This window comes from Gymnoscopelus braueri, assembly GCF_963280865.1.
Source record: "Gymnoscopelus braueri genome assembly, chromosome: 14".
NCBI classification, from domain to species: Eukaryota; Metazoa; Chordata; class Actinopteri; order Myctophiformes; family Myctophidae; genus Gymnoscopelus; species Gymnoscopelus braueri.
This window is the reverse complement of record NC_137619.1, coordinates 13,847,890-13,874,651: the sequence shown is the minus strand read 5'-3', so window position 1 is coordinate 13,874,651 and position 26,762 is coordinate 13,847,890. Positions and strand designations below refer to the sequence as shown.

At 40.5% G+C, this 26,762-nt stretch overlaps 1 protein-coding gene across 5 annotated transcripts in view; it reads right to left on the bottom strand.

The window, feature by feature from the left end:
- Positions 1-3,392: 3,392 nt before the first annotated feature.
- Positions 3,393-26,762, bottom strand: part of nfkb2 (nuclear factor of kappa light polypeptide gene enhancer in B-cells 2 (p49/p100)) — a 43,008-nt gene continuing 19,638 nt past the window's right edge. Inside the window, exons 1-23 of one of the 5 annotated variants that reach the window (XM_080450202.1) lie at positions 25,672-26,117; positions 25,252-25,294; positions 23,392-23,464; positions 21,576-21,616; positions 19,636-19,734; positions 19,293-19,444; positions 18,334-18,446; positions 17,482-17,640; positions 17,029-17,133; positions 16,305-16,393; positions 15,881-16,019; positions 14,941-15,069; positions 14,034-14,222; positions 12,975-13,116; positions 12,123-12,237; positions 11,234-11,441; positions 10,195-10,364; positions 8,539-8,641; positions 7,853-8,061; positions 7,172-7,256; positions 5,927-6,093; positions 5,231-5,342; positions 3,393-5,067 (exon numbers count right to left, since the gene is read on the bottom strand). In XM_080450202.1, coding sequence (XP_080306328.1) covers positions 4,988-5,067; positions 5,231-5,342; positions 5,927-6,093; positions 7,172-7,256; positions 7,853-8,061; positions 8,539-8,641; positions 10,195-10,364; positions 11,234-11,441; positions 12,123-12,237; positions 12,975-13,116; positions 14,034-14,222; positions 14,941-15,069; positions 15,881-16,019; positions 16,305-16,393; positions 17,029-17,133; positions 17,482-17,640; positions 18,334-18,446; positions 19,293-19,444; positions 19,636-19,734; positions 21,576-21,616; positions 23,392-23,464; positions 25,252-25,293 — 2,721 coding nt within the window. In that variant the 5' untranslated portion in view covers position 25,294; positions 25,672-26,117 and the 3' untranslated portion in view covers positions 3,393-4,987. Of the gene's footprint in view, positions 5,068-5,230; positions 5,343-5,926; positions 6,094-7,171; positions 7,257-7,852; positions 8,062-8,538; positions 8,642-10,194; positions 10,365-11,233; positions 11,442-12,122; positions 12,238-12,974; positions 13,117-14,033; positions 14,223-14,940; positions 15,070-15,880; positions 16,020-16,304; positions 16,394-17,028; positions 17,134-17,481; positions 17,641-18,333; positions 18,447-19,292; positions 19,445-19,635; positions 19,735-21,575; positions 21,617-23,391; positions 23,465-25,251; positions 25,295-25,671; positions 26,118-26,762 lie in introns of those variants that run through there. The other 4 variants (XM_080450203.1, XM_080450199.1, XM_080450200.1 and 1 more) reach the window with 4 other exon arrangements.

Here is a 26,762-nt window from a genome sequence, read left to right as displayed (position 1 = left end):
TCTCAGGCTTGGCTTTCTTATTGGTTTCAAACTATGCAATGGTATGAGATGGCCACTAGGGGTGGTGGCAGAGTACACTAAAGAAAACAGCCTTTATGTTCTAAGCCATACCATGTTGATGTAATAGGGGCATTTTCAGAGATGACTCATGAGTGAAGCAAATGGGTATTTTGTTTGTTAATGCTATTACCGGTACTCAATATTACAATGCAAATTATTTAAATGTGTGAAAGCCTTGTAGAAATTCAAGAGAAATGCACGCTGTGTGTCCATATTAGGGATGGGACAAAAATCGTTATCGCTCGTATCGCAGAGATTTGATCGGGAGATTGTCCTCTGTCATACACTACTAGGAGGAATTGGCTTTTGTTGAGCTGCAAATTCAGTACCACTTAAACCCTCTATACTTGATAAAACGGACCTGTGAGAAGTGCATTTGGTACGCTCTTATTTCACTCTACACAAATCTATTTGCCAAAAATAGCAGATCTACAAGCTCACAATACCCTGTGTTGCAACGCGTGAGCTGCTATTTTTGGCAAATAGATTATTGCGATAACATCGTTAATCACAATTATTTTTGCCACAATAATCATAACAATGAATGTTCATAGTGTCCCATCCCTAGTCCATATCCACCTGAAATATTGAGAGGAACATGCCATTTGTATAGAGAATAGGGCTGGGCAATATATCCATATTATATCAATATTGTGATATGAGACTAGTTTTACCCTCGGATTATGAATTGTAATATTGTGATATGGCATAAGTGTTGTCTTTTGCAGTTTGTAATCACTTAAGCCTATTGTATACATTATACTCTATACTATGTCAGAAATTGTACAAAATACAAAAAATATAGCCATGCCTACAAGCTTGTAGTTTGGATTTTCTTTGCTACTTTTGAACATCTTTAAAAAAAAAACGAAAATGAAAATTGCTATTATCCTCACAATCTGATATCGACATGGTATTTGGTCAAAAATATTGCAATATTTGATTTTGTCCATTATTTTGCCCAGCCCTGATAGCGACAGAGAGACGAACATGTCATCTGTTTAGAGACATAGGCTACTGTAACCGTAACATATATCCATGTCCTCTGAAGGGAAGGAGACAAAGTACAGTAGGTAAAGATGATTTGTTCTTTAATGGTCTTAAGTTAACAGTTTGTTTCACGCTATCCATAAGTGTGAACACCAAACGACACTGTCCCCACAGACGCAAACACCAGCAGCAACAGCTTGTTAACCACTTTCAACTGGATGTCCCTGTTTTCAAACTGTGTGTGTGTGTCCAAACTATGTAAATGTACAAGGGCTGATTGAAAACCTTACAGACTTAAGCCTTATATCACAGAACAACAGTGTCCGTACAACATTATCATGATTCAAAATGAATCCGCTTCAGATGAGATGTAATCGCCCAAATCTTCCTGTCACTTATGAATGCAACGCTGGTTCACCGTTTATCAATGTCAGGTCCGGGGACCACCAGGGGTCCAAATGATGAGGCCAATGTGGAAATAATTAAAACACTGCAGTTCTCATTAATGGCCTAGACTAGAGGGTGTCACTATTTCCCCTCCTGACAGAAGACTTTTCATGCCATTAATGGATATTTTATTTTATTACCTTAGTAAACGTTGTGATAAATACTTTATGCTTTCATTCACTAGTTTAAAGTCTTCTTTCAATCATCATGATATGCGTTCTTTGTAAATTATGGTCCCATTAATTTTATTGATCGATATTAATAAAATGATGATAGAGTACGTTATGGTTCTAGGGCTTCTACTGACACTCTAAGACCCGCCCTCGCTGACCTTCCACCCAATAGAGCGTCGCAGTTCCCGCCCACTTCCTGTTTTTTTTGGTGCCGGAAGAAAAAACTCAATGCATTTTTCCATTGACATTTCCAAAAATATTTATATCTATTAATTTAAGCCTCGAATCAAGCCATCACGAGATGACATGAATCATGACCATAAAACGTTTTTTTCTGTGATTTTTTTTATTTTATATTTAATTATATGATATACTATATTTAATAAATACCCTTTGTTTTGCCGTTTTCAAAAAAAAATAATCACAGAATCAAACGTTTATGGTCATGATTCATGTCATGTCATGATGGCTTGATTCGAGGCTTAAATTAATAGATATAAATATTTTTGGAAATGTCAATGGAAAAATGCATTGAGTTTTTTCTTCCGGCACCAAAAAAAACAGGAAGTGGGCGGGAACTGCGACGCGCTATAGCATTTGTTTTCCAGTTCCATTTGGGACCGGACATTCCAAGATGGTGGATTTGAATTCTCTGACGTCGGATCTCAAAACTGATCTGTAGAAACCATTGAGTGATATCACAGTTAATAGTCTAGACTCGGGTCCCAGAGATTAAAAATAAATAAAAATTGTGTATCAATACTCGGGGGGAAAAACAAGTTAACACTACACTGACTACAAAACTGAAAAACGTTAATAAAAACAATATGCAAGTACCGTATAATCAATCAATCAATTATTCAGCGGTGGTCTCTTCATGTTGTAGTTTAGTAATGAATGGCTCAAGCTGCTCTCAGAGCCCCTTTTATACTATGAGCTTGTATATCTGCTATTTTTGAAAAACCTTGAAAATGTGTGCATATCTTTGAAATATATATAAATTTTTAAAGCGAACATTTTTAACTCAAATCTTTGCTTCTGGGGGTCCCTGGCACAAAACATTTTCAGATGGGGGTCTGCGGCCAAATGTATATCAATTTAGGGGTCCTTGGCATGAAAAAGGTTGAAAACCACTGTTCTAAATGGCAGTGGTTCACAAACTTTTTAGCTCAAGAGTCTTGAGGCTTGGGTCCCGGCTCCCGGGGAGACATCAAATTTCTCTTTTGGGTCTTGAGTCAAGACCCAGGCTCCCGGGGAGACAACAAATTTCTCTTCTGGGTCTTGAGTCCCAAGACTCAAGACCCAAAAGAGAAATGTGATGTCTCCCTGGGAGCCGGGGTCTTGACGCGAGACTATGCAGATACGGGAAGTAAATCGTAGATGGTGTGTCTTGCCGATTTTTGTTGCACGAGTCTTGTTTTTTTTTTCAGGACTTTCAAAAAGTGTTAAGCATTGGTTCTCAAAGTGGGGTCCGGGGTCCTTGGGGGGGTTCCAGCAAAATGTTATTATTAAATATGGCTCTTTTATTGCTACTTTTAACTTTTTAATGGATCCTATGTACAGTAAGTAAAGCCTGATAAAAGTGTCAAACTCCCAAAATCCACCAGAATACTGGAAATTACATCTACTCTGTTAAAAAAATCCTGGGGGGGACCGCCAGCGTGGTCACCTTTTTGAAGGCATAGAAGACATAAAGTAATTGTCAAAGGAGGATGTTTGGACGTTAAAGACATTTGTTTCTTTATTCAACAAAGAAGGAATTCAAAATGAAACATAGACATTCAAAAGGACAACAATATAATAAACCATCTGAATATCGTAAATAAATGTTGAATAAATTCCAAAATGTACTTCATTATGCATATTTTTCAAGGCTGTAAAACTGTATTTGGTTAAGATGAGAAACTCAACAAATACACAGTATTAGTAAAACATATCCAAATAACCACAGCCGGTACATGTTGAGGAGCTAAAATCCATAGTTTTGTAAATGTAAAACATTTTGGAAGCCACACGAAGCAAGTCATCGATTTTCCAGTCGCTTGTAACCATTAACTTTTAACCCCTTAAGCCCTATTTTGTACTTGGAAAAAAAAAAGAAAGAAATTGCTTAAAATTAAAGAATAAATTGAAAACATTTCGAGATGATTTGAAATGTTTTGACAATTTTGGCCTATAATGACAAGCCTAAAATAGGGATCCCACGGTTAAAGTGGTTCATATAATCAGTTTGTAAAATAACGGAGACAGAAAAATCCATTTAATATCAGTGTGTTCAAATCCATTTCAGATCCTATGGAGGATCCCTCAGGGGCTGATAAATAAAGTTTTAAAATGTCTGAACAGAGTCTGGTTCGTACGCAGAGACTGGTTCGTACTGGTTCGTACTGCTTTCTGTTCCACAGAGCACTGAGATGAAGGCCTTTTTAAAAGGTGATTTTGGAAACTTTTGATCCTGATTATTGTTCAAGGATTATATAACCAAGGATAAGACAAGACGTTCTATGCCATAGCATGCGCTATATAGACGCACTGGGAGGAAAACTGGCGTCGGACGTTCGATGCCGGCTGGACCAGCTTATGAATAAACACATTTTTCTTTTTAATGACTGTTACCATTGTCAGATAATAGGTTCAGGAAAACAAAAGGCATACCACATTATTTTTGTTTTCAGTCCGGTGGATTGGTACAAAAATCGTTCACTTTTTCATAAAAGCATGAAACTTGGTACAGTTTGGGGCCCTGAACATTTTCAGATATGGAGCCATTGCAAAAACGCCCCCTGGTGGCCATTTTACTTTCCGCCATAACCAAATAATGTATTTGGGATCATAACTCCTGAACCAAACATGATAATACAGAATATGTGATGTCTACACCTATGTTTTGATGGTCAATGATTACAATAATATCATGTACAACATCATAAACTGTTCAGGTGAATAGTTGATGGTAAATGCAGTGATGTTGATATTGAGTTTCTGACTAGGCTGCATTTGCTCAGGCAGATTTATCATGTTTCCAGGCAAGACGGCCCAGTCTTATTCTCTGCTCTTTAGATACATACATCTTCTTATCATCTTATTTTAAATTCCTGAACCGATTATTTAATGCAGGTGACAATCATTAAATGATGGTGTTTATCCAGGCGGCTCTCATTGACTTCAATGCATTCTGTGGAACTTCCGGTTTTCCAGTTTGCCGCCCAGTGCCTGTCGAACACTGACGAATCTGCCGGCTGGAATTGTCTGACCAAGTTACATATCCTTCTTTTATATAATCCTTGGTTGTTGTTATTACAGCCTCTTCCCGGGGCTCACTGATTGGCCACGGCTGGCCCCGCCTCCTCGTCCTCGTCCATTGGCTGACTGCTGAAGCCGCTGTCTACCGTGGTTTCTGATTGGTCAAAGAGGAGACAGTAAAGAAACCAGTCATTGTGGTTGATAGGTACATAGACACCGTCTCTGTCAGGTGGAAACCAATCAGGTGGAAAGTCCAAAAATGTTACTTTTCAGGATTCAAATTCAAATACGTGCATGCGTGCGTGCGTGTAACCTACCCAGGGTGTGTTTGTCGTGTTGTAACTCCACCTGTCGCAGCAGTCGGACCCCTTCCGTCAGCCCCAGAGACTGAAGAGCCTCCACCAGGCCCTCCACGGGACCCCCACCCACCTACACACACACAATAAACAATGACCAATAAGCTCATATACACTACAGCAGTGGTTCTCACACTTTTTTAAGACAAGGACCCCCAAATTGATATGTATTTGGCCGTGGACACCCATCTGTAAATGTTTTGTGCTAGGGACCCCCAAGAAGAGAAGATTTATGTTAAAAAAAATCAACATTTCTCAAACACTTTTTTGAACAGCCCAACGTATTACATTTAGATAAAGGGGTTAAAATGATTGGGATGCTGTATTAACACATTTTGCTGGGGACCCCCTGGAACCCCCCCAAGGACCCCTGGGGGTCAGCATGCGCACACGCACACACACACACACACACACACACAGTTAATCAAACTAAAATGATTTAATCGATTATAATAAATGATACATTTTTATAAAATAATCCATTTTGAAAGACACTTTTTCAAATTAGATAGCAAAAAAATAGATCTACAAGCTCGTTTCTAGCTTGTAGATTTATGCTACTTTTAATAATCCCTAAAACAAAATTCAATAATTGCACCCCCCCCCCCCCCCCACACACACACACACACACACACACACACACAGAAACCCCCCTACCTGGTAGTTGTGTAGCAGGTGTTGGCACGGCGAGGCGCTGTCCTGGTACAGGTGTGCCAGTGTGAGCATGCCCAGTTTCTCTGCCAGCTGTCTCCATGGCACCTCGTCCACACTGAGCAGCTCCACCAGCCTGGACACTGTCTCACTGTCCAGACCACTGTCTGACTCTGGAGGGACAGGACATGGGTTAGGGACGGGTTAGGGTGTACAGCCCCCCCCAAGTGGGCATATACAAGCCCTGTCAGGATGTCAGGCCCTTCTCACAGCTAGGGCTGTAACGATTGCAAATTTAAGTTGACGATTCATTGTCACTCAAATAATTGCGATTAACGATTTAATTGTGTGTTTGGCCATTGAACATATGAATACAAAATAAATGTCTTAATGCCTTTTAGGCTCTGTAATCAAAAATAGCACAGGGCAGATATGAAACTAACTTAAATATACAAAGAAATTATTGACATATTTAATCATTTTACACACGTAAAAATAGCTGAAATAACTGATCTACAAGCTTACAACGCGTCACAAAGTGACGCATTGTATGCTTGTACATCTGCTATTTCTGCATTTTTTTAAACGTCCAGTCCAGTTTAATGTCAAATTTGATATTTGGAAATCGGTGAGATGTATTCTAAATTATATAAGCAACACAATACACAATAAAAATAAAGCTTCCATTTGAATTGGGTGTGGGGGGTGGTAAGGGCCCTGGATATTGGATGCGGGGCACTGGCCCAAAAAAGGTTGAGAAACACCATATTCAACCTAGGCGTCACTTCTTTGGGCATGTCATTGTAGGAAGAAAACTTTAATTTGGGAAAACTGAGTGCTTCTTCTCCATTGAGGTAGGCCTGTATTATTAGATGTGTCATTTTTGATAAAAAAAAAAAAAAACGTGATGATGAACAACGCCGATTTGCGCATGTGCCCCCTGGGTGCCTCTGATATGCCCATACAGTATATGGGCATATCGGTCGGATCGGCGGTGCCACATCGGTGTGAGGGTCACATAGCGGCCCGAACTCTAGATGTGAGGGCCGCGTAGATCAAGGCCCGAACCTCTAGTAGTGAAAATAGCCGATCTAGCTTGTAGAGTTTGTGAACTTGTAGGTCAGCTATATCTGCTTTTTTTAAATTTTATATATAAGATTTTTTGTTGGAACATTTTGAAATTTTGGTCCATATCTGGACACCAGAGTTATTGTGTTTAAGAGAGAGAAGAAAGAAAGGCAGGTCACCTACCTGTCGTACTTTCACTGTGGCTGCTTTTGCTCTTCTTACTGTTCTGTCGACTGGTCCTGGGACTGGAGCCCAGCAGGTTACGCACCTGCAGGACCAGAGAACAATCAATCCTGCTGTTTTACACAACAATGTCAAATACAACTGGATATGGCTCTCAGCACAACTTTTACACTAACTTTACTGACGTTATCAACTACAACTTTGCAGGTATTTAGCAGACACTCTTATCCAGAGTGGCTTACAAAGATCAGTCTAAATGTCAGGAAGCCTATGGTAAATGGTAAAAAACTGTAAAATGTAGTGCATCAAATAAACTAGGGCTAGGCTGTGTGGGTATTACAAGTGGGCCCCCAAGTAATTGTCAAAACACTACGATTTTAATGATAATATAAACAAAACACATAACAGTCATGGTATTTTTTTCTTAAAACCTCGAGAAATTAGTTTACATTGTGACACCAATAAATGGGAACTTAAAGCTTAAAGCTCTAACACATCCATCGATTGAACGTTAACAGTAAACATGCTCTGAAAATGCAACACGCCCACCCATCTGACCACTTAACGGCTGCCGTGTTAAGTGGTCAGATGGGTGGGCCGCCAACTAGGATTACCAAATCAAACCAATGATTGTGGTCGAGCAATAGAGGATATAATCTCCATGTTTTTTGTCCTCTGTACCTTCTGACAACAGGCCAGGTCCAGAGGGGTGTGGCCCGACGCCGGCCTCTTGCGAGGGTTGACCGGATGCGAGGTGACCTCTTGACCTTTGACCTGCTCTCTGATTGGCCGGCCTTCCTCCTCTTCTTCCTGCTCTTCGTCTGATGAGGCAGAGGAGGAGGAGGAGCTGAAGAACAGCGGCTCGTCGTTCTCCACGTTCTTGTCGGCTCCTGGTGACAGACACACGGAAACCTTGTATGTCCAAAACCGTTCCTTTTTTTTCACATAATTATTTCGGAAAACATTTAAAATATAGTAACAATAGCTGATCTACAAGTTCACAAGCTTGTAGATCTGCTCATTTCACTACACACTACACACAAGGCTGCTTTGAAAAGACACCTATTCTCTCAGGCTTGTTGTTTTGTTTGGTTGGTTGTTTGTTTGTTGGTTGTTCATTGTTTTTGATAAAGCGTCCTTGATACCTTAACAACATCATCATTACGTTTTCAGTCATGATATTTTATTTTGCTATATTTCATGATTGGGGATGTGTGCATATATGCGTGCGGGTGTGTGTGTGTGTGTGTGTGTGTGTGTGTGTGTGTGTGTGTGTGTGTGTGTGTGTGTGTGTGTGTGTGTGTGTGTGTGTGTGTGTGTGTGTGTGTGTGTGTGTGTGTGTGTGTGAGAGAGAGAGAGACACTGACCTGCAGCTATGAGCATGGAGCAGAGAGTAGGAGAGCCCATACTGGCGGCCAGGTGTAGAGGTGTGTTCCCAGCAAACGTGCACACATTCACATCAGCCTTCAGCTGCACAGGTCAGGACAGAGGAGAGGGAGTCATGGTTATTACAGACCAACCAGTAGAGGGCACTACTGCCGCAGCAACGAGATAGAACCACCCGGGAACACAGACTGTTTGTTGGGTGTTGTTTTGGAGGCACCAAATACATATTCATTTGGGGGTCCTTATGACACAAAAAGAAACGTTTGAGAACCACCGATCTAGAGAGCTCTTCATTGGATCTCAGCAACAGTTCTTGTGGGCCGTAACCAAATGTCTTTGCAACCTTTTGCATGTCACAAAACCCACGAGTGACTTGTGTCCTGCGTCACAGGGTGTGTACTTTATGGCCATATATGCTAACTGTGTGTGTGTGTGTGTGCTAAATCTCTAATATTATATGAGTCACGTTGTTTCATTGACATCAAGGAAATAATGAATGCTTTGCTTTGTGGCCACAACATACAGCCCATAATATCTCTATCACTATGACAACAACTGGCTTCACCACAAATACACTGTCAATGGAGGAAGATCGTGACTTACAACAACTACACAATAAAATAACAAAGCATTGTTTTATGAAATGATTGGTGGTCTTAAAATGATTGACATTTCACATTGTGGTGGCATCCTACAATGTGTGTGTGTGTGTGTGTGTGTGTGTGTGTGTGTGTGTGTGTGTGTGTGTGTGTGTGTGTGTGTGTGTGTGTGTGTGTGTGTGTTCTCACAAGAGAAAAGGTTGTTTTATGGTTACAGCAGGCTCACAAATAGGAAAAGATTCAGTTTGGGGTTCGGATTTGGGTTTCGAGTTATGCCTGATTTATGCTTAGTTGTGTAGCGGTGTCGTGCACTGAAAATGTCCGATCTACAAGCTCACAAGCTCGCTATTTTCCGCTTTTAGGATTCAGGTTAAAAATGTCAAGAAAGATTGTAAAAAGGTGGTATTCATTAGATTGCCACCCTAAAAGGTTGATGTAGTAGTAATAGTGTAGGAAGGCAAACATGTGTAGGTGTGTGCAGTGGTGGAAAGTAACTAAGTACATTTACTTAAGTACTGTACTTAAGTAAAATGTTGAGGTATTTGTACTTTACTTGAGTATTTCCAATTTCCAATACTTTTACTTCTACTTCACTACATCTCAGAGGCAAATATTGTACTTTTACTCCACTACATTTACTTGAAAACTTTAGTTACTAGTTACTTTTCAGATATAAACTATGATATAATGAAACATACATTAACCACTTTAGCCCTATTTTATACATAGGCTATTTGAAAATAGCCGATCTACAAGCTCACAACGCGTCGCATCGCGACGCGTTGTGGGCTTGTAGATCTGCTATTTTCAAATATTTAGTACTTTTACTTTTGGTACTTCAAGTACATTTTGATGCCAATACTTTTGTACTTTTACTCAAGTAATTTTTTTATTCTGGACTTTTACTTGTAACAGAGTATTTTTATATTGCAGTATTGGTACTTTTACTTAAGTAAAGAATTTGAGTACTTTTTCCACCACTGCGCATGTGCGTGCGTGCACGTGTGTGTGTGTGCGTGCACGTCTGTCCGTCCTTACCTCGGTGATGAGGAAGCAGGCCACCTTGAACAGGTTGTCCCTGACCGCCAGGTGCAGGGCGGAGCTTCCGCCCTTCTGCTCAGGTGCGTTGATCTTGGCCCCGCCCTCCACCAGCAGACGCAGCACGCGCTCCCCGCCCCTCCTCACCGCCAGGTGCAGAGGATACAGACCTGAGAGAGAGAGGACAGAGGTCAATCATTATCAAAAATTAAAAGGACCCCCAGTTTGATATCGTTGCTGTCGGGCAGAAACCTCTATCTTCATATTTTAACCTTTTGTGTTTTTTTCGTAAATTAACGCCCTACTTGATCATACTACAGCGTCGCACAAAAGTATCAAAAGTAGCAGAACAGCAAGCTCAAAAAGGGGCGCGAAGCGACGCATTTTGAGCTTGTAGATCTGCTACTTTTGCTGTTTTTGAATTTGAATCCTGAAAAGTAACAGTTTTGAACAAATGAGGTTTCCACCCGACAGAGACGATATGATGTTCTATCTCAGGGACCACAGTCTACATTGTTAATTTAAAGGGATATTTCACTTCCAAACGTGTTTGGAGTCATTTTAACGTCTACTACAGGCTTTTGTGAGCACCCCAGACAGTTTTTAAGTTGCTTGATTAAATATTTAGATGTTTGATATTCATTTTAACAGACACGCCCCCTGCCTATATAAACCCATGGTAACTTCAAACTCAATTTTTAACCATGTTATATTAATTGAAAACACCTGTCCTTGGTTCTGGGGACTGATATTGTCCTTCTAATGTGTGAGGGGGCCGTGTTTTTAAAATTACCTTTTTCATTACAGTATATATTCTATTTTATAAATGAAACACAGCCCCCTCACGTTAGTACTTATTATTGTGTTTTTTGCACAGTTGGTTGTATATTCTATTAGTTGTTTTATGTTTTAAAATGGACCACAATGGCAACAAGCTTTGGTTGTATGTGATTTTATCAATTTTGGAGCCTTTAATGGTGACATACCGGCATGTGTTTTAAAATGTCGCCAATAAAGTATCCTATTCTATTCTACTCACCATGGTAGTCTGCAGTGTTGACCACGTGGGCGTGGCGTTCTCCCAGGTGTGCCAGGAGGGGGCGGAGCACGGCTTCGTCTCCGCCCATGGCGGCCAGGTGGAGGGGACTGCGTCCGTCCTGGTCCAACAGGGTGGGGTCTGCCCCCGCCCGCAATAACACCTCCACCACCTTCACCTGTCTGGTGATCACCGCTAGATGGAGGGGAGTCTGAGAGGAGAGGAGAGGAGAGGAGAGGAGAGGAGAGGAGAGGAGAGGAGAGGAGAGGAGAGGAGAGGAGAGGAGAGGAGAGGAGAGGTCATCACTTTCATCATTCCATACAAGGCATTCCAGGCAACTGCACCCCGGACCTTCATATCATGCAGAAACCTTTTATCTCCTGTTAGTAAACTGTCGGAGGTGGTTGCAGGTGTTAAGGTTATTAACCCATTAAAACCGGGAACGCATCTGTGTAACCACTTTAACCATTATTTTATACTTTGGCTATTCAAAAATAGCAGATATACAAGCACTATGAGCTTATAGATCTGCTATTTAAAAAAAAACATGAAAATGTTTGCAAATCTTTGACTATATATTTTTTTATAACATTTTTAACTCAAATCTTTGCTTCTGGGGGGTCCATGAAACAACATATTTTGAGATGGGATCCGTGGCCAAATACATATCATTTTGGGGGCCCTTGACATGAAAAAGTTTGAGAACCACTGATTATAGCAACATAAGTTTTTTCAAAAAACTGTTAGGATTTAGACATTTGTAGAACCCCCAGAAGCAAAGATTTGAGTTACAAATGTTTGCTTTAAAATATATTTTAAGATTTTTTAAATGACACAGATGCGTTCCCGGATTGAAGGAGTTAAACAGGTGAGTTAGCAAGGAGGTAGTTACCTGTCGGAGGTGGTTGCAGGTGTTGAGGACTCTGTGTTGTTGGCTGCTCAGCAGAGTGTGTATGAGCTGCAGAATGACTCCATTCTGCTGGTGGATGATGGCCAAGTGCAAAGGACTGTGGGAAGAATCATAATGATCTCAGCAAACATTAAATCACTAAGCAACATAAGTTTGATTAATCAAAGTATATCTTTACCGCCCAAAATCCAAATCTGATCCACTGAGATAGGGATTAAAAGTTGTGTGCTCTTTTGAATAGCACATGAATAGCTTTACATCCTACAACCATTCAGTGGTGGAAAAAGTACTCAAATTCTTTACTTAAGTAAAAGTACCAATACTGCAATATAAAAATACTCTGTTACAAGTAAAAGTCCAGAATTAAACATTTACTTGAGTAAAAGTACAAAAGTATTGGCATCAAAATGTACTTAAAGTACCAAAAGTAAAAGTACTAAATATTTGAAAATAGCCGATCTACAAGCTCACAACGCGTCGCGATGCGACGCGTTATGAGCTTGTAGATCTGCTATTTTCAAATAGCCTAGGTTTAAAGTAATTTAAATAGGTTTAAAGTGGTTAATGTATGTTTCATTAAATCATAATTTACATCTGAAAAGTAACTAGTAACTAAAGTTTTCAAGTAAATGTAGTGGAGTAAAAGTACAATATTTGCCTCTGAGATGTAGTGGAGTAGAAGTAAAAGTAATGGAAATTGGAAATACTCAAGTAAAGTACAAATACCTCAAAATTGTACTTAAGTACAGTACTTAAGTAAATGTACTTAGTTACTTTCCACCACTGATAGCTTTACATCCTACAACCATTGCAGTGACATGAGCGCAGACTCACGTGTCTCCGTTGTCATCCTGGACCCCACATAGGTGCCTCTGGATTGCCAGAAGGACCCTGACGTCCCCTGTGCTACAGTAGTGCAGCAGCGCCCCCGCTGTCTGTCTGGCTGTCTGCGTGGCTCTGCTGTGGAGAGTGGCCGCTGGACACACGGACACACAGAGAGAGGGTTTGGAGTTATTGAAACGATTATCAAATCAAATTGCACCGAACTTCAAATATATTGAATAATATTCAAATATATCATCCCTGAATCGTATCGTAGCCCATGTATCTAGTTTCCCAACCTTTTTTGTTTCAAGGACCCTCATTTTGAGATTAGTTAGTCCCAGTGGTGTAAAGTAACTAAGTACATTTACTCAAGTACTGTACTTAAGTAAAACTTTTAGGTATTTTTACTTTACTGGAGTATTTCCAATGTTCAGTACTTTTACTTCTACTCCACTACATCTCAGAGGCAAATATTGTACTTTTACTCCACTACAATTATTTGAAAACTTTAGTTACTAGTTACTTTGCAGATATAAATGATTACATTATAAAACATACATTAACCACTTCAGCCCTATTTTATACATAGGCTATTTGAAAATAGCCGATCTACAAGCTCACAACGCGTCGCTATGCGACGCGTTGTGAGCTTGTAGATCTGCTATTTTCAAATATTTAGTACTTTTACTTTTGATACTTTAAGTACATTTTGATGCCAATACTTTTGTACTTTTACTCAAGTAAATTTTGAATTCTGGACTTTTACTTGTAACAGAGTATTTTAATATTGCAGTATTGGTACTTTTACTTAAGTAAGGGATTTGATTACTTTTTCCACCACTGGTTAGTCCACGGATACCCCTTTGATACCATTTTTATTTATTTCTGGGACCCCATTCTAGACTGCAAAATCCTCAGTGTTTATTTGTGAGTTTTGGGTTCGATGCCGATCCCCAATTTGCAGAGTGTATCAAATGGGGGGGGGGGGTCCTGATCGAATGCATATTAAACTGGGGCTCCTTGAAACTAAAAAGGTTGAGAATCATTGGTCGATAGTACTAGTCTTACCTATTTGCAGCAGCTGTTGTTGTAAAGGTGAGCTGGTCTGTGAACTCTGCTGTTGGCTAAACTCTGTCGTGGTCTGTTGCTGTGGGCCGGAGCCTGACATCTGGGCCCCTCCCCCTCCTGTGTAGCCAGTGAACCCGCCCGAGTAGAAGCCTCCTCCTCCGTTCATCTGCTGGTTGAACTGGAAACCTGCTGGGGAAGACAACCACACGCTGCTGTGACTATAGGGATGCAACTATACATATTATTTTCTCAGCGATTATTCTATTGATTACTTTTTAGATTAATTGAATAAAAGAGAAGCATAATGCAAAATATTTCTATTCGTTTTTTTTTGGTTTTTTTTTACAATTGTCTGACCAACCACTTAAGCCCTATTTTGAACTTTGTCGTACAACATTGTCACACGCGAATAGCGAAAATGGCTGATCTAAAAGCTTGGCTTGTGTGCGATGTGCTCTGAGCTTGTAGATCGGCTATTTTCTCTATTAAAAAAATGTAAGACCCAAAGTAAATATTGTGTTTATTAAAAGTGGTTGTCGATTATTTTTATTTTTTTAACGATTTGTTCGATTAACTGTTGCAACCCTGTTCAGTCTGCTTTTTATATCGTCTCTGTCGGGTGGAAACCATATTATGTCCAAAACTGTTACTTTTGAGGATTCAAAAAAATATATAGCAGAAGATCTACAAGCTCAAAGCATGTCGCTTCGGGCCACGTGTCTAGCTTGTGGATCTGTTACTTTTGATGCTTTTGTGTGTCCCTGTAGTATGATCAAGTAGGGCGTTAATTTATTTATTTAGAAAAACACAAAAAGTTAAAATATGGAGATCGAGATTTCTACCCAACAGCAACCAAAATGTGTGTGGAACTACTGAATGTGACCATTCCTCCTTCATCACTTCTTACCTCCTCCTCCGCCTACTCCTCCTTGTCCCCCTCCTCCTCCAAAGGTCCCTCTCCCTCCTCCTCCTGATCCTCTCCATGGGTCGTAGTGGGGGAGGGGCTTCTGCTTCTTCCTCTGCACCTCCTCTTTATCTGATGGAGAAAGGGATGGGATGAAAGAGAGAGAAGAGAGGAGGATGACAACAGACAGACGTAGCGGTTTGGAGAGGGTGAAAAGTGAGAGTAGAGGGAGTGGGAATAAAGACAGAAACATGTATTTAAATTGTGAAATTTCCCCCAGTAATGTTTGTCTTTTTCTTGACTGTGTTGGTAACAAACATCCAGTGAGTGGGTGCAGGCACTGCAGCCTACTGTAGTTCACACGTCTGAGGGGAAATATACACTCATTGTGGTTTCACAGCTTTCAAAACAGCCACAAACAGAAGCTCTGTATTATTGTGTGCCCAAACTCTGCCCTCATTCTGCAAGGATTCAGAATTGGTTCTGTTTTTAAAGACCTAATGAAATGAAGAAATGGAAGTTTTTCACACTTTTAGAGCATATCGTGGTCAGAGGACCTAACAATAGATGTAGATATCCAACTCAAGTTGGCGACTGGACGGTGCATTACTCGTTTTAAACTTAAACAGTGCATTCAAATGTGTATCTGAAAACATTTGAGGTGAGAAATAGCTAATGCAGTAACATAGACATGCCTCAGCACTACCTCTCTCTCTCTCTCTCTGCCTTGCGATACATGACGTGAGATTGGTTGAGGTACAACACGCCTCCGTTTCAGAGGAAAGCTTAGCAACATTTCATGACGTCATCAAGTGTCTCCCCTGTAGGTGAACTGTTTGTGAAGTATACCTTGAACCTGTGGTACGTACAGTAGGTGAACTGTTTGTGAAGTATACCTTGAACCTGTGGTACGTACAGTAGGTGAACTGTTTGTGAAGTATACCTTGAACCTGCGGTACGTAGGTGAACTGTTTGGGGTCGCTGCTGTCCCCTGCCTTCTTCCTCTTCAGCTGCAGGAAGACGGTGACCGGCCGTTCAATCTCTGTACTGTGATAAGGAGGCGTCTTGAACACGATGGCATACTGATGAAGGAAGAAGGACAGGACGTCGTTTGTTGATGTTAACAAGGATTTGGGAGTGCTTGTATTGCACTTTGGTGCCTTAAACATTAATTTAATAAACCCTCTATATCATATGTGTCAGGATCACACGCACGCACACACACACACACACACACACACACACACACACACACACACACACACACACACACACACACACACACACACACACACACACACACACACACACACACACACACACACACACACACACACACACACACACACACACACACACCTACACACCTGTTTGTGAACGTCGGTGGGTGAAAAGTCTCCAAAGGCCTCCCATCCCCCTTCCTCCTCTTCCTCATAAAAACGGATCTCTATATCATCTGGAACATGGCATACAGTACAGACAATACATCACCCAGACCATCCATATAGTGTGAGATCACTTAAATGTAAGTCATTTTCAAATCAGTTGCAGTAACTGATTATCATTTACACATAACAGATATAAGGGGGATTAATAATAAACCAAATGTATTCCAATACCGCTAATGCAATGCTGCCCCTACAACAAATACGTTCAAAATGCAACCATGACGATTTAAACAGTTTCAGATTAAATAAACAGCAAAAAATAAGCTTAAATAAATTACAGGAACAACATCACTCTCTCACGTGTTGTGATCTTGTAGATCGTCTATTTTTTGTTCAAATGTTTGGTGTAGAGGGGGGAAAAAAGCATACCAACTACAGAGGCAACTCAGGTCCTCAAGTATAGAGAGTTTAAATGGCTAAAACAATTTAACAACTTAGACCCTCTATACTCTAAACAGACCCAGATTTGCAACTGTACTTGGTGTGTTCTTTTTCAATCTACACCAAATCTCTTCTCCAAAAATAGCCGATCTAGGTTGTAGATCAGCTATTTTTGGCGAATGTTCCCACCAGAATAGGGGTGCAAGGGATCAAGTGGTTAAATTTCCCGTGTTGAACCATTGTTTCCAGTTGATGTGCTCACCTTTCTGGACTTTGTCACAGAGCAGAAATATCTCGTCTCCTCCCAGCACAGAGCCACACGTCTTATCCATGCGAGAGATCTTCAGATTGGACGCATTGGGAGACTCTGGAGGAAAGAGGAAAAAAATGAATTTATTTGGGATTAGCATTGAATTGGGATTAGATTTTGGAGAATCACTGAGAGTGAGCGCTCCCCAGAGCTTTTATTTGAATGAAATGGTGGATTAAGATTAATTACATTGTTGAAATGAATTGATCAAATTGTTATAATCACATATGGGTTGATCATAAGATATGATATAAATAAAATAATATAAAATAAAGTTAGTTGGTTATGTACTAGTGTTAGAGTAGAACTCTCGTAGATGGGGTTGGTTAAGTACTAGTAATAGTGTAGAACTCACTGCTGTCGTAGATGGGGTTGGTTAAGTACTAGTAATAGAGTAGAACTCACTGCTATCGTAGATGGGGTTCGACACCACAGGTTTGAGAGCTCTGGTGTAACCGCCGTTGCTGTCTTGCAGGTACGCCGTGAACTTTAACCTCACTATGTTCAGGTCCATGATCTTTCCAAGCTCCTTAGCTTCTCTCAGGAGAGCACTCTCCTCTGCTTCTGTTCAGGATCGCACACACGCACACAGACGCACACACGCACACGCACGCACACACACACACACACACAAACACACACACACACACACACACACACAGTACATGTTTCATGAGATCATTGGACTTAAATGTAACCAGCGACTTGGTTTTCTAGTGAATTCATGATGAGATGACAAACAGCACTGATTCTCAACGTGGAGTCTAGAGACCCCCCTGTAACCCCCTCAAAGACCCTATGTCAGCTAAATTATCGTTAGTCAGGAACCAGATGGACCGTTACGGGTCTGTATCTCAGAGAGTGTACAAATGGAACCAAATGGACCTGGGAATTTTACGATGTAGATCGGGGTACTAGATCAGGTACCTAATGCATATCGTCTCTGTCGGGGGGAAACCAAAACTGTTACCTTTCAGGATTCAAATTCAAAAATAGCAAAAATAGCAGATCAACAAGCTCAAAATGCATCGCTTTGCGCCACGCTTCGAGCTTATAAATTTGCTACTTTTGGACTTTTGTGTGACGCTGTAGTATGAACAAGTAGGGCGTTAATTTACGAAAAAACACAAACAAAAGTTAAAATATGGAGATATTTCTGCACGACAAAAAAGAAAAAAAAATGCTTACTGCATGTCATCAGTGTGAGACATTTCCTTGATAATAAATGAAGAGTATTAATAAAGATTCTCATTGTACCTGTGAAATGGTAGTGCTGTCCTTTTTGTCTCCTCCTCTCCTCTTTCAGCCTTTTACTCAACACCTCCACCACTCCTTTCTTGGTCACATGGAGGATTCCCAGGTTGCTGAAGCTGTATGAGAGAACAGAGAACAGAACTGAAGATTAGGGCTGCAACCATCCAGTATGTAATTATAATAGTGAAAATAGCAAACTACAAGTAGTCTACAAATCTACAAGCTCACAACACGTCGCAGTGCAACGCGTTGTGAGCTTGTAAATTTATATTTCCGCCTATGGCATGCCCAAAATATGGTATGGATACTTCACGAGTTATTGATTATTCTTTATACTCTGTTGCTTTATATTGGTCATGGATACATAACTATATAGATATGATGGAATGGCTGTAGCGGAGAGACAGAGAGAGGCTGTCTGGGAATCGAAAGGTTGCCGGTTTGACCCTCTGCTCACCCGGTCTACGTGTCTTGTCTACGTGTCCCTGAGCAAGACACTTTACCCCTAACAGCTCAATATACATTTTTGTTTCACGTAATAAATACTGAATGAAAATGAAATGAAGATTAAAAATCTATTCTCCCTCATGCCTGCTGACACAAGGATAACGTTTCTTTGTCAACACAACATAGTGAATTACGCAACCGGCCTGTCGGTAAACCTAACAAAGACACCAAAAGTATGGCTAGTTTCACTATTTTATACAGATTCAGAGTCAGAAAGAAATGACTGCCAAGCCTGGGTTTAACATAACATTATGCAGTGGCTTAAGTCTGAGTGTGTATATGTGTGCGTGTGCGTGTGTGTATCATCTTGACAGATATAATACTATTTTTTTATTACTGTTTAAATGATGTGTTCAGGCACAAACAAGCTAAATATCTTAAAAAACACCTATCAAATCAAGGTAACAAAGTGCTTTAACCGTGTGTGCGTGCACAACGTGTGGATGAATACTAACGATGCAGTGAGGTCGTTAGGGCCCACGTCCAGCGTGCACGTGCCGTTGTCCGTGCACTGCCGTCCAACCAGGCTGTGAGCGTGCACACGAGGAGGGTCTGAGTGAGTCACCAGCTGCACCTCCACCCGCGCATGACCAACATAGTTATTCACCTGAGAGAGAGAGAGAGAGAGAGAGAGAGAGAAAGAGACATGACCAACATAGTACAGAGTGACAGAATGTTTAAAAACGTGCCACAACGCAACATCTTAAAGACGGCCAGCTTCCTGCAGAGTCACGACGTGATAAAAGGAAGCATCCTGTGTCTAAAATAACCGAGAGACAGTCGTTCATGTTGACTGACCTTCACTGTGGGATAGGTCCTCCTGTTCTTCTCACTGGAGGCCCCAGGGAGCCCGCCATGGGAGGGGCCCTCACACTCGTACCGAAACCTGAACCCTCTCTGAACACACACACGCGCACACACACGCACGCACGCACGCACGCACGCACGCACGCACGCAGGCAGGCACGCACACACACACACACACACACACACACACACACACACACACACACACACACACACACACACACACACACACACACACACACACACACACACACACACACACACACACACACACACACAGAGAGAGAACATATTTCATGAGATCATTGGACACTTGAATGTAACCAGTGACTTGGCTCAACACTTAAGCACCTTAACCTTTACCTAAATGTAGTTGTTGTTGTTGTTGTTGTTGTTGCTGATGTTGAACTGTGCTACTGTATACAAATAAAATGGCCTTGCCTTGCCTATCTGTGGTTGCACTGCATCCCATTGCAAAATATAAGCAGTGTGGCCAGATTTCACAAGAGAAACAAGCAACCAGGTCTATGAAAACAAGCCCAATAACAGCAACTCTCTCTCTCCAATATTTACAAGCAACTTTACCAAAAAACAAGCCCAAAGTTTATACAATAAAGCGGACTTGGCAACTGTGAATATACTGATGATAAGTACATGTCAATAAATATGTGAAATGTACTGGAAAGTATAATCATAATACATTTTAGGTCCATCTTCTCATAATACTGTATATCTTTTTTGCCAGTTTCTATATTTGGAAACTTTTTGTCCAGATCCTCAAAATATGGCTCATTTTCAAACCTCCAACCTAATCCAATATCCTTACTGTGGAGCATCTTTATTAGCAATCATCATCAGGATATAAAACACACTTACTGGAAATGTCACTTCCTAAACCTAGGACTTTCCATCAGTCATGTGCTAACAACCAGTGATGGAAAATAACAAAGTAGGCGTGTTTTCAAAGTAAGCTCACAAGCTTGTAGATCTGACTTATTTTCGAAAAATCGTGAAAATGTGTGCAAATCTTTGAATATATAAATATTTTTTAAAGCGAACATTTTTAACTCAAATTGAACCACTGATATACCGTAGAAACATACGGGTTTTTTTTCAAACAAACTGTAAGGATTTAGAAGACATTTGTAGAATCCCCAGAAGCAAAGATTTGAGTTAAAATGTAATCTACAAGCTCATAGCGTGGCACTCGGTGCCGCGCTATGAGCTTGTATATCTGCTATTTTTGAATAGCAAAGTATAAACAAATGGTTAAAGTGGTTAAAAGAAATTACAGATGCTTTTCCCGGTCTTAATGGGTTAAAAAAAAAATTACATAGTGTCGCTTTAACTTCCTGCACCACTGCATACAGTAGCAACCAAACCAAGACGGGACACACTTCAGAGTGCAACCTCTTCCTCTTGGAGAGCGAGGGGAAACCTGCACTGCATGCACCTGTTGACAGCTGTGGAATTTCTGCCCTGCTTCCTGCTCTGCTTAAAAGGTCATCTGATAAGTGTGACACAATGCACACATTGTACGCCCTAAACGCCCAGTGGCTGTATGTAAATCCAACCGTTTGACTGTCAACAGCATAGGAGCATCTGCTTGTATCCGGTGACTTGATAAAAAAAACACCCAAGTCCACTTATTAAAACAGAACTTTGTTTTTGTTAATCTTCCTAATCTTCTGTTTGTCTTAACTCTTGTTTGCTCTGCTTTGTTTAGCTATTTATTTGCCTATAGCGCTGTTTTCCTTAAGTGTGGACCGCTGCGGCGGTACCGCAAGGGGGATACGAGGTGAGCTGAGGTGAAAAAAACTACACAACTGAACAAATAAGGGTTACTGTCTCTCTGTTCAGATTTGTTACTGTGTAGAGGCAATACAAACAACTATTCTAATGATTTGACTATTACAATTAGTTAGTCTTACCTGTTTGGGCTCCTCAATGATTTGAATATAAGGTCCATGAGCTGAAACAGGAACATATAATCTGGTTATTTAGATGACCACAATCCAAAGTTCAGTACAAATATTTACTTTAGAGTCAACATACAGAGTCAGGACATTTTTATCATTGACTACAATTGCAGATGGATTACAAAATGCACTAATATTGGACATCTAGGATATTATGTGGATCTCGAGATCCACATGGTAAGAGTGTATGGAAAGTTTGGCGCTGATCGGTCCAGCGGTTTGCAAGATTAGCTCCAGACAGACACACACAGACCCTCTCTTAGACAGCTACAAACCCACATCTAGATGCCCAGGCAAGTGCTCAGCTTAAGACCTGAGGCCGATTCTACAAATGTCTTCTAAATCCTTAAAGTTTTCTGGAAAACGTATGTTGTTATATCAGTGGTGCTCAAACTTTTTCATGTCAGGAACCCCCCAAATTATTTGGCCACCAACCCCCCCATCTCAAAATATTTTGTTCCAGGGACCCCCAGAAGCAAAGATTTGAGTTAAAAATGTTTGCTTTAAAAATATATATATTCAAAGATTTGCATACATTTTCACGATTATATATATATATTTTTGCACATCTACAACCGCTACTATGAGCTTGTATATCTGCTATTTTTCAAAAGCTAGCAGGAGCAGAAGTATAAAATAATGATTAAAGTGGTTACAATTAAATGACACAGATGCTTTCCCGGATTTAATGGGTTAAGAACTAGTTGTATATTACTAGTTGTATATATTATTACGTTTCCTACAGGTGTTTATAAATGTGAAGAAGGAGAGGACACTGGAGCAGCTCAGACATTTAAGCCTTTTTTATTTTAAAGGTGCTGCTAGCAAGGGTGACTGACGTTTCCATGTCAACTACATCTTCCTCAGAGTCATGACTCATGACTGTATAAACATTTGACACAGGTTTGCAAGGTTTTTTCCAGCGCTGTCCGTGTAATATTCTGCTGATAGACGCCGTCTGCATTGTATAAATATTTCACCACACCTGCAACAATAATATATTACCGTTCGTATTGCCATCGGATTTCTTATTATTTACTACCACTGTATTTCTGTACATTTGACTTGTATCTCTTAGTTTGTGATATTGTGTTAACACAGAGAACAAACCTACCTAATGTAACTCCTTGTAAGTGCCGATTCTGACCACTGATTACCGATGTCTTGACCGATATTTTGTCCAAAACGACAAAATAGATTTGAACCAATTTGGAAAACGTAGATTTTTTAACAAAAAATAAAAGAAAACAGCCGATGTACAAGCTAGCAACGCATCATCGCAACCCGGCAGGTTGCGGGCTTGTGAGATCGGCTATTTTTTAAACTGTTTTGGAGAACGGCCAGACCGTTAACTTATATCGGCTAAAGCAAGGGTCTTCAACGTTTTTCAGGCCGAGGACCCCTTAGCTGAGAGAGAGAGATGAAGCAGGGACCCCTGTACTGCATACAAAATCGAACATTATATTTTCTATTAACATGTTGGATTTGTTTAACCACTTAAACCTTAAATAATTAGTCAACTCGACCATTTGCACCAAACCTATTCACAGAAAATCTATAAGGCTGTGAGGCGCGATGTGAGCTTATAGATTGTCTATTTTCTGTGATTGTTCCCCAAAGAATAGGGATACTAGGGTTCATGTTATTGATGTAAAAAAAACTCAGTAACTCTGAGGACCCCCTAGGGGTCCCGGATCCCTGTTGAAGACCTCTGGGCTAAAGCGTCATATGGGTGTGGTTGTAAATGTGACGGTGAGTAAACTGGTACCTGTCTCAGGGATGTAGGGCTCTGTCTTTATGTCCACCGGCGGAATGTAATCACAGGTCATCAAATTCATCAGCTGTGAACAAAGACACACGCATTTACAATGACACAACATAACATAACAGAACATAACAGAACAAGATCATATCGTTGCTGTCGGGCAGAAACCTCTTATCTCCATATTCTAACTTTGGCTATTCTAACTCGCAAATTAACGCCCTACTTGTTCATACTACAGCGTCACACAAAAGTATCAAAAGTATCAGATCTACAAGCTCGAAGCGCGGCACAAAGGCAAAGCGACACGTTTTCAGCTCATAGATCTGCTACTTTTGCTATATTTATTTGTATTTGAATCCTGAAAAGTAACAGTTTTGGACATAGACAATATCATAACAATTATGATAGTTATGAGCCAAAGGTTGAGTCACTCTGTCTCCATGAGGTTGCCTCTCCTCTAAATATCTCTAATGACCACATTAAAAAATGTATACACTCTATATTTTCTACAGGTATGAGTGTGTGTATGTTTACTGAAATCATATAGTAGTATATAGGTAATAGGGTATACTACTCATACTGTATACCAATATATTGTAGGTTAAAGCAACAGAAAGGCGATTATGGAATTATTCTCCATTTATTCTGTTGAAAGATACAATGAAAATGAGAGCATTGTTCATATCTTGATATAGACTTTTTCATGCAATTCATATCTTTTATATTATAACAGATACTGTATATAGAAATCTATATTGGCTATGGATGGCTGACATAACACTGCATGACATGACATAAACATATGACATGTCAAAAACAAGCTAATAACAACATAGCATAGCATAGCATAGCTTAGCATTGCAACCCTAACATGACATGAAATGCTGTGTTGAAACCGTACAGTAAAATGTATTAATTAATTAATTAATTAATTAATTAATTAATTATAATTTACCCATGTGTAACTACTACTAAGTATACAATTGTCCATTTGTTTACATTTACATCCTCTCAGGTCAATAAACACAGAGGATCTTTACTGTACAGGTGTGTTGATTCTAAAGTCTTTAAAGGTGGTGTGATGTGTTTTGTTTAAAAACAAATGTTAAAAGGTTAAACCTCTATATTCTAATAGTAATCATTGCTATCAGTGTTTATTCAATAACAGGGCTCTCAAATCTACCCAGCTCTTTTGTGAACAGAAGATACTGGACAGACCCTCAAAAACATAATGTATCAGCTTAAAATGTATAGCGTTTCACTTCACTTTTTTTGTGTGTCATCACATCCAATTGAACTTTTTAAACCTGTGTTCTGTATGAGTTCTCTCTCCTGATTGGACTAAATTGGTATCCCAACCTGAACATTTATTTTGTGTTTACTAAAGAGCTGGAGAGACAGGGAGACCCCCTGTTACAGAACAAACACTCCATAGCAATGATTACTATCAGAATTGAGGTCTATTTGACACTTATTTAAACAAAATATCACTGATGCCACCTTTAGATGTCTTCACTTAGCTGACAGCTGCTAAACTCCCGACCTTCACTTACATACGCTACCAAGAATTCAGGAATACAACCCGCAACCCTGGCACTGTTAGTGCCTTGCTTAACACACAGACATGAATAAAGCATATCGTCTCTGTCGGGTGGAAACCTCATATGTCCAAAACTGTTGATTGTAAAGGATTAAAATTCAAAAGTAGCAAAAATAGCAGATCTACAAGCTCAAAACGAGCTTGTGGATCTGCTACTTTTGATACTTCTGTGTAAAAAGTAAAATAAAATGGAGATAAGAGGTTTCTGCCCGACAGCATGAATACATATGACTGTGTAGAATAATAACGTAAAGCCAACTCACCTCATTCTCATACATGTTCATGTTGTACTGAGACTCACTCATTCTGGAAAACACACACAAAAACACACATTAATATCACAACACACACTCACTCACTCACTCACTCACTCACTCACTCACTCACTCACTCACTCACTCACTCACTCACTCACTCACTCACTCACTCACTCACTCACTCACTCACACACACACACACACACACACACACACACACACACACACACACACACACACACACACACACACACACACACACACACACACACACACACACACACACAGATGTACAAAGAACTTCACATTAATGCCCCTGTCTATCAACACACTGCCAGCCTGTCACAACCTGCTGCTAACACACACAACCCAACACAACCCAACACAACACAACCCAACACAACACAACACAACACACAGACTCACACAGTCAGGCACACAGGAAGTTGTTGAGTGCGTTCACAGCAGTATCGTGTCCATCCTGTATCTGGTCCGGTGTTAAAATCCCTTCAGTTCACTTTGTCTTCCTGCTGTTCTGCCAACATGATGTACTTTCACTTTCACATTACTGCAGTCTGACCCTAAAAACCACTAAGCTCTCTCTCTCTCTCTCTCTCTCTCTCTCTCTCTCTCTCTCTCTCTCTCTCTCTCTCTCTCTCTCTCTCTATACTGTCTCTCTTTCAATCCCTTATTACTCTTTCCTTCCCTCTCTCTCTGTCGCTCTTTCCCTCCGTCTGTCTGTGTGTCTGTCTGTGTGTCTGTCTCTTTCCGTGTAGCTATACTGTATCTCTTTCAATCTCTTATTACTCTTCCTTCCCTCTGTCTTGTCTCTCTTTCCCTGTCTGTCTGTCTGTCTGTCTGTCTGTATGTCTCTCTCTCTCTCTCTCTCTCTGTGTGTGTGTGTGTGTGTGTGTGTGTGTGTGTGTGTGTGTGTGTGTGTGTGTGTGTGTGTGTGTGTGTGTGTGTGTGTGTGTGTGTGTGTGTGTGTGTGTGTGTGTGTGTGTGTGTGTGTGTGTGTGTACTATTCTCTCACCCCTCCTCCCTCCAGTCACTTCCAGGAAGTAGGGGGAAAAAGAGTGAGAGAAAAAAACGTGTGCAGCAGCGTAGAGAGGAAAGCCCCCAGAATCCCAGGGCTCAGCCGCTGCTCTAAGGCCAGCCAGAGAGAACATGAACACGCCCCACTGTGACACACACACACACACACACACACACACACACACACACACACACACACACACACACACACACACACACACACACACACACACACACACACGCTGCTCTCTGTTTCATCAGTCACAGTATGTTCCCACTTCACTGTTGTCTCAGGTTTGTGATTCAGTTTACTGAATCATGTTACAACTAAAAAAAATAAACTGTCAGGGAAGCCACAATAAAGATATTGGGGGGAAAAGTGCTTACTTTGATAAACAAGGTTGTATCGTTGAATTAACATATCAAATTGCATATGCATACACATGCGTACAAATCACACATAAAAACAATGTAGGCAATTT